Source organism: Protopterus annectens, chromosome 1.part1 (genome assembly GCF_019279795.1).
Source record: "Protopterus annectens isolate FY-2018-M chromosome 1.part1, PAN1.0, whole genome shotgun sequence".
Classification (NCBI taxonomy): Eukaryota; Metazoa; Chordata; order Ceratodontiformes; family Protopteridae; genus Protopterus; species Protopterus annectens.
The window spans coordinates 780,562,523-780,570,022 of NC_056726.1; the positions used below are offsets into that span (position 1 = coordinate 780,562,523).

A 7,500-nucleotide genomic window follows, 5' to 3' on the forward strand; every position below is an offset into this window, starting at 1 on the left:
ATATTGAAGAAAAACAAAATGCTATTTAAATGTATCTTGATGGTATTTCAGAATTATCAAATACAACATACTGTAGGGGCTTTAAATTGTGATGAAAGCTTATGAGAATGGAAACATTTATCAAATATTTCAGTTAATGTTTCCAGGAAAATTATGAAATTTCCATGTTATATACTGAAAAGTTTATCAAGGATTCATAAAAGTAGAATCACTAGCCCAGAACCTACTGAATACTACTTGCTGTAGTATGACAATGTAGAATATCACAGATGTAACTTAGAACATTTGATAATTTGAGAGAAATTGTACACACAAAGAAAAAGCATCCAAAAAACCAAAAACAGGCTGACTTAATGCTAGAAAATTGACTGTCAAGGGAGTACAAAATTAATGAAGGTAGCTATGTTTCCTGCTAAACCCAACAAACCAGATTAGCGTATATTATGGATACAGTCTGAATAGAGGGGCGGTGTTTCATACTGTAATATTAGAATTCGAACCATTTACTGTGGATTTGCATTTCCTTCCTCTTATGTTGAACAACTAGGAATTCAGCTGTGTAAATAACATGGTCAGTGTGTCAGCATTCTTGGATTTGAGAAGGCATAGAGCTCTCCCAGTGTCTAGTAATAGATTTTTTTAGATACTAGTAGTGAAGTATGCAGAACACTAGAGTTTGATATGGAGGGGGCGAAACTGTGAACTACTAAGCCTGCTTTTTCTGACTCTGATAATGGAAGAAGGTCTTTAACTGCCTCAAAACTCTTCTCAAAAGATACCTTTCAATGGGCATCTCTATATTATATTGTCCCAAGTGCTGACAACTCCTTGGAGAGACAGTGCCAACCTTTTGGGGACATAGGAGGGCATAGGCATACAGGAACAAGTTAAGGTTGGGGGTAAAAAAAAGTTGTGAAAGCATTTTCATGAAAATGAAAGATACTCCATTTAGGAGAAGTTATTTTTGGTCTTGGAGTAGACATTACAAGGGACAGCTGCTCATCTGCCAGGTTGCCCTGAGCGACCGTTGTATGTGTATTATATGTATGTATATTATAGAAAAGTGCTGAAAGTGAATAAAAATCAAAGGTATGTGTGGTGTGTACTATTTGGCCTTTGGGATTTTCTGACCTTTTTCTAACTGTATAAATATGAAAGGTTGGTATTCAAGAATGTTAATGGCTTATCTATTAGCCAGTAGTCTAGCTATGAAATCTAGACCCACCATTCAGTTGTCAAACTTTGCCTAAGCAAAGAAAAGCATTGGAAATAATGTATATAGTGTGCAAGGGGGCAAACACTATTCTGCTAAAAGATCCATGTGGCTTGATTAAGGTGCTAATGTAGAGCTGGAAGGGCAATACTAAACATTTGTCTCACCAAAAGAGCCCGAGGAAAATGTTGCTGGACAGAATGAAGGTTTGGTATATTCCCTCAAGGGGAAATCAGTGAGGCCAAATGGCCAGCCTGATTCTTTTATTTTTGTTAACTTCAGGAGAAGAATAGCTAATCCTTTTCACTTATCTGGTAGGTAGGAATCTGAGTAATCACTAGAGAACATTTTTCTTTTAAATTTGTACCCATATAAACTATGTATGCAGACCATATTCAGTTTAGATTGTTTTATAAATCTGTAAAAAATGCACCTTTTTATGTAATTAGATAAGCCATTAACATTTCTTGAATACAAAGTTGTAACAAGAAATATAGCCATTGCTGTCACAAAGTAGTACTTAAATAGATTTATGGAACTTTGTCTCTTCAAATCATTCTCTCTCTCAGAAACTTTTGACTGCAGTATTGAGAGAAGTGCTTCCAGTATGTTTACTTTTAGGTGTTTCACATGTGTAGCTTTAGGTCACATTTTTGAATATTAGCTTTTGTGATTAGCATACCCAGTCAGCTTTTCAGTAAATACACTTGAGTAAATGTTTCTTCTTCTAGTAATTGTTGTATACTGATTTTTATTCCTTGTTTGTGTAAATACAGGTAAAGATGTGAAGCTGCTGACTGTACGACTCCTGGCTTCTGCTCCACAAGGATTTTTCAAACTTGGTCGTTTTCTTCCCAGTAAAAACAACATCAGAAGTGCCTGGTTCATGGAACAGAGCTTGTCACAGGAAGGTAGATAGTTCTATATTATGGGGAATTGCATTTGACAATATTGTCTGTGCTTCATTTTTTGATAGTGAGCTAAAATGAAGGTAAAAAGTTGCTTAGGAAAACCGTTAGCAAAACATTATGGCAGGTTTTATGAAGCTGTTGATAGCTTAGAAACAATGTCAGAGGTTGCAGTAGAAGTTAATGTATTAACCATTAACCAGTAGGTGATGAAATGGCTCACCACATGGGCGACGTCAGAATGATGGCTAAAATGCCTTGTCTTTTGTTTATCTTTTATTTTATGATTGATAGGAATCTGATTAAAAATGCCTTGCCATCATCAGTACACTTTAGGGGTGATTGTTTTGTTAGCATATTACTTGTACTAATGTAATAATTAAGCTAAAGGTTCTCAATAATATGAGTGGGAATTAGAACATGAAAGTGAGACAATATACTATTTTATTGGCATGCTGTCTCTGTTCTCCCCCAGCCACATAACCAGTTTGTGCTCTGTTACTGAATCTCTTAAGTAGTGAGATCAGTTGCTTACATTCAGATGATCTTTCTGCTTGTAGGTTGTTTCCCACTTATTCATGTGGAGGAGGTGTTAGACAGCAGTCTCATTATTGAAGCTATGTCCATTGTCAATAAACACACAATGGACGTACAGCAATCAAGAAACCCTTAAAGGTGAATGGCCGAGGTACCAGATTTTTTTTGTCTGAAAGTAAAGGCTTTGCTGATCGCTGTTACTTCCGTTGTGTGTTTATTGAGTTTGCTTATTACTATAGTGCGTTACTATTTCCATTGTGTCATGTGAAATTGATGAGGCTGATTGCACATTAGGAGGTCAGGCGTTGTCTGAGCAGTGACAGTTGAAGTCCCTGATCATTTGGACAGTCTGACTTAAAAAAATTTTTTTTTTTTTGTGAAAAAATGAAGGAAAGATTTTACTTTGAACTGCTGTGGGGAAGGGATAGGCTGCACTTTGTTTTTGCAAAGAAGTGATACTGCAGACAAAGATTTTGATTAAGTCCTGCAATGAGTCCCTGAAATGGTGATAAGCGGCTGCTTTTTGAATGTTGGGCTTTGAATGTACTGTTGTTTTACAGTGGCAATGTTCTTAAGATGCGTATCTTCTACGTAACTTTTTTGTGTGGGTTGCATTTGTAAGTTTAAAGTATTTGTGTGTTTGTATATACGTCTGTGTGGGGGGAGGTAGAGAAGTTCAACCAGTTTGCAGATGATGATAGTAAGGCTACCTTTGTCTTTCTGGAGGTTTTTTTTTTGGGGGGGGGGGTGGGATGGGGGAGGAATAGGCCTACGGAACTTGTATTGCTTTAGGGCATTCCATATAGGAAAGCAATCTTAATAAAATTACAGTATTGGAGAACGCGGTAGCAGTCAGACATTGCCGTTGGTGAATAAATTTGCACCCTAATTGTGAGTGGGAGGAAAAGAGCTTGTGTTGATTTGGACTAGAATTGCACAGAGGAACAAACAAAACTCATCATTGTCTGAGGACATTGTGATACAGACATTGCTGTGAGTGAGTTTATATAATAATTTTGACTGAATTGGGGGATTATATTGAAATATATGGCATTGCCTAAAAAAAAGTGTGGAAAGTGTACCTTGCTGATGTTCATCCTGTTTCACTGTTTGTCATCACATTTGGGTTATCTGCTTGCAGTAGCCATCAGTCAGCCTGATTATCAAAGTCTTGGCTCGGTTGCTGTCTCATCTTCTGTGACGTCGGGTAGTCAGGGGTGTAAAGCATGCAGCCGACGCCATTACCTCAGTCTTTCTTGCCGTGCAGTGCCCGAAGCAAAAGCAGTTAGCAAGTGCTAGTTGGCCAACTCCTGAAATTTTTGCTTAAGAGTTTCAGAAACGAAGTCTTCAGCTAAAGCCAAGTACCCTGTTAGGGAAACTTTTTCTTGCTCTAAACCGATGTCAGTAAAAGTTGATAATTGTATTTCTCGTGGAAAGCAAATACCTCCTAACGATTTTCATTCGTACTGTATTTCTTGCTTAGGCCCTGACCATGACGTTCCTCGCTGTCGGTTTTGTGCCTTATTTAAACCACGAACTATTTGTCGTTGGTATATTTTTGCTTCAAAATATTTTGGTACTCTGTGTTCAATTATCCAGATATGTCTTTGGTAAGCCACCCAACTACCGACATTCTGAAAAAACACAAAGATAAAGACAAAGACAGGTCGCCTAGGTCCAAAGCTGCCTCTCCTAAGCTAGTCACCAGTTCGCCGGTACTTAGTGATGCGCCCCTGATATCCCCTACTTCAGATTCGCAGGCCTCTACTGAGACCCATCTCCGGTATCCCGCAAGATGCTTCAGCTGTGTAACCTGTGGATGTCTCTACCTTGGATGGGTCCGAAGCCGCTGTGCAGGCACAGGCTTCTGAGGGTGCATTCAGGCCTACTTACTTGCATATTAAACCAACTCCATCTTGTTCTTCAAGGCCTAAAACTCGAACCATGCCTAGGAAACTGACACCCAGACTGCATGGTCAGGCCTCTGTCTAAAAAACAAATGATAAGAATGGCCGAAGACCTTATTACTTCAATCAGGGCAAGCCAACCTTCCCCCTCTAAGAGACCTAGGACTGAATTTGCTTATGATACTTCTGACCAGGATTCTGAAATTGCTGTCTCCTTAGATGACCAGGATTTACCTTTATCTACCTATGAGGATTCTGATGGAGAGGACTCTATTCCCTATGCTTCTCCCCCAGAGGATTTTACTTTTGGTGAAACCTTGCATACTCTTGGGGAGCATTTTTACTGGGAAAGCCAGGATTACTCTGATTCTAAAAATAGGCTTAGAGATTTCTTACTCCTGCCCCAACACAGGCCTTTAGCTATCGCTCCTTTGCTGGACATTGTTGACTATGCGTTTTTGGAATCTAGCTTGGCCCCTGACTCTTCACCTCCTGCTCCCAGAAAACCTGATAGATATTAGAGAGTTCCTGATTCTCACAAGTTCCTTTTTAAAAATCCTACTGCGGATCCTGAGATCATTTCACAGGGACCCAAGGGCATTAAGGCTTCTACTGCCAAAAATCCTACCCCCTGTGATAGAGATTCCAAGGCCCTGGATAGATGGGGTAAGAAGGTATACACCGCTGCAACCTTGGCCATCAGGGTCTTAAATTGCCAGTTTCATATGTTGAAGTATCAGCAGCATATTATTGGATTGCTTAAACAGAAAATTATGTTGATTCCTGATTGTGCTGAAAATAAGGATTTACTGGATTTAATGCATTCGGCTGAACAGGTTGGAAAACATACTTTGCAATGTGGTTTTGATTCACTAGAGGCATCTTGCAGGGCTGATGTCACTGCGTCTACTTAGAAGGCATGCTTTGCTTAAGGAGCTATCTTTGTCAGATCATGTTAAAACTAAATTGCTGGATGCTCCCTTAAATCAGGACCGCCTGTTTGGCAACAAAGCAGAAGTTCTTAAAAAGATGGAGGAAAAAGCTAAATCTATGCAAACTGTTAAAGATTTCTTACAAGTGCATCCTCCAAGATTTATTAGGCATTGGCCCTTTCCTGCCTCTTTCAGGCCTTCAAACCCAGTACCAGCAGAACACCCAGACTTTAGTCCCAGGGTACGCACAGGAATAAACAGTGGGGGGCTCCCCACTTCCAAATCAGGGAGTAGTAAGACTCCCCCCATGGTAAGCTGTCTCAATGACTGAACAAAGCATTCTATAGCTATGTCAAATATCTCAATGGCAGCACTCAGATCTGCTCTGAGTTACAGCACAATGGCAGTAAATATACAGAACCAACAGATATTGCCAACATCCTGGCAGATAGGTTCAGTGCTAACTTTACCCCTCTGTCATCCCCTAAAGGGCCCATTTCTATACCAGAAGAATGCAAAGTTCCTGCAATCACGGCTGCACAGGTAAAAAACACACTATCCAAAGCCAAGAACACAGCATCCATGGGACCTGACGACATCCCAGGCTGTACTCTACATGAACGACAGAACAAACTGGCACCCCACCTGAGTACCATGTTCAATCATAGCCTCACCTCAGGCTATGTGCCACTGACTGGCGCACAGCGACAGTTATCCCACTCCACAAAGGGGGGAGCCACCACAGACCCCGGAAACTACCGCCCCATTAGCCTAACGAGCCTGGTCTGCAAGGCTATGGAGCGTATCATCATGGAACTTATAAACAATGACATTGGTAATCTCCAAACTCAGGACCTCACACAGTTCGGGTTTTTAAAAGGCAGATCATGTCTCCTAAACCTGATAGACTTCTTTGAAGCAGTCACCAAAGCCGTAGATGAGGGTAAGGTGGTTCACACATCCTATCTAGATCTCGCCAAGGCTTTTGACACCATTCCCCACTCGGGAATTATAGATAAACTCACTAAACTAGGTATAAATCCCTATGTCACAAGATGGGTTGCCAACTGGCTCACTGACAGAACCCACACTGTGAAAGTAGCAGACTCCAAATCCAGCTTCAGACCAGTGAGAAGTGGAGTACCACAGGGTTCAGTCCTGGGTCCTCTCCTGTTTGGTATCTACTTCTCTGAAGTACAGGCTAACACAGAAGGTCTTTGGCTAACGAAGTTCGCAGATGACTGCAAACTAGGAGCCATAATCCAAACTCCAAAAGATGTGGATATCCTATGAAAGGGCCTTGCTGAGACAGATGCCTGGTGTCAAAGCCATGGCCTCAAGCTCAATGCCAAAAAGTGCACTGTCATTCCTTTTGGTAAAAACTCAGTACCCATGAACTACCACATAGATGGTAGTCTACTTAACACTGAAAGTGTGATAAGAGACCTTGGGACACAGGTGGATAATAGTCTCTCCTTTGATAATCACATCGCCACAGTAGTCAGGAAATCCTTCTATGTGGCACACCTCATCACAAAGGGTTTCTCATCCAGGAAAAAAGAGGTCATTGTTCCCCTCTACTCGTCACTCATTAGACCCATTATAGAGTACAATGCCCCTTTTGGTATGTACCTCACAAGACATCTACAACAACTGGAAAGGCCACAGAATTACCTCACAGAGGATTACCGGCCTCAAAGAGATGCCCTATGCAGACCGTCTCAAAAAACTGCAGCTTTACACCATTACATTTCGCCTACTCAGAGGCGATCTCTGCCTAACACACAAAGCTATGTCAAACCCAGAGCTTTTAGACATGCTCCACTTAAAGAAATCCCAATCCCTACGAGCTACACGCTCCAGGGACCTAAACCTCGTCACCACAATAAACAAAACATGCTGGAGGGATAGATTCCTGTCCCAGAGACTTCCCATACTCTGGAACAAACTACCTATCTATATCAAACAAAGCTCCTTATTAGCACTGTTCAAGAAAAATCTTG

The 7,500-nt window shown here is 40.8% G+C and overlaps 1 protein-coding gene across 2 annotated transcripts in view; it reads left to right on the forward strand.

Moving 5' to 3' along the window:
• The window catches only part of NOL6 (nucleolar protein 6), a 1,772,660-nt gene that overhangs the window by 199,306 nt on the left and 1,565,854 nt on the right, over nt 1-7,500 (forward strand). For both annotated transcript variants that reach the window (XM_044078098.1, XM_044078107.1), the window contains exon 6: nt 1,990-2,124. In XM_044078098.1, coding sequence (XP_043934033.1) covers nt 1,990-2,124 — 135 coding nt within the window. The remainder of the gene's footprint in view (nt 1-1,989; nt 2,125-7,500) is intronic.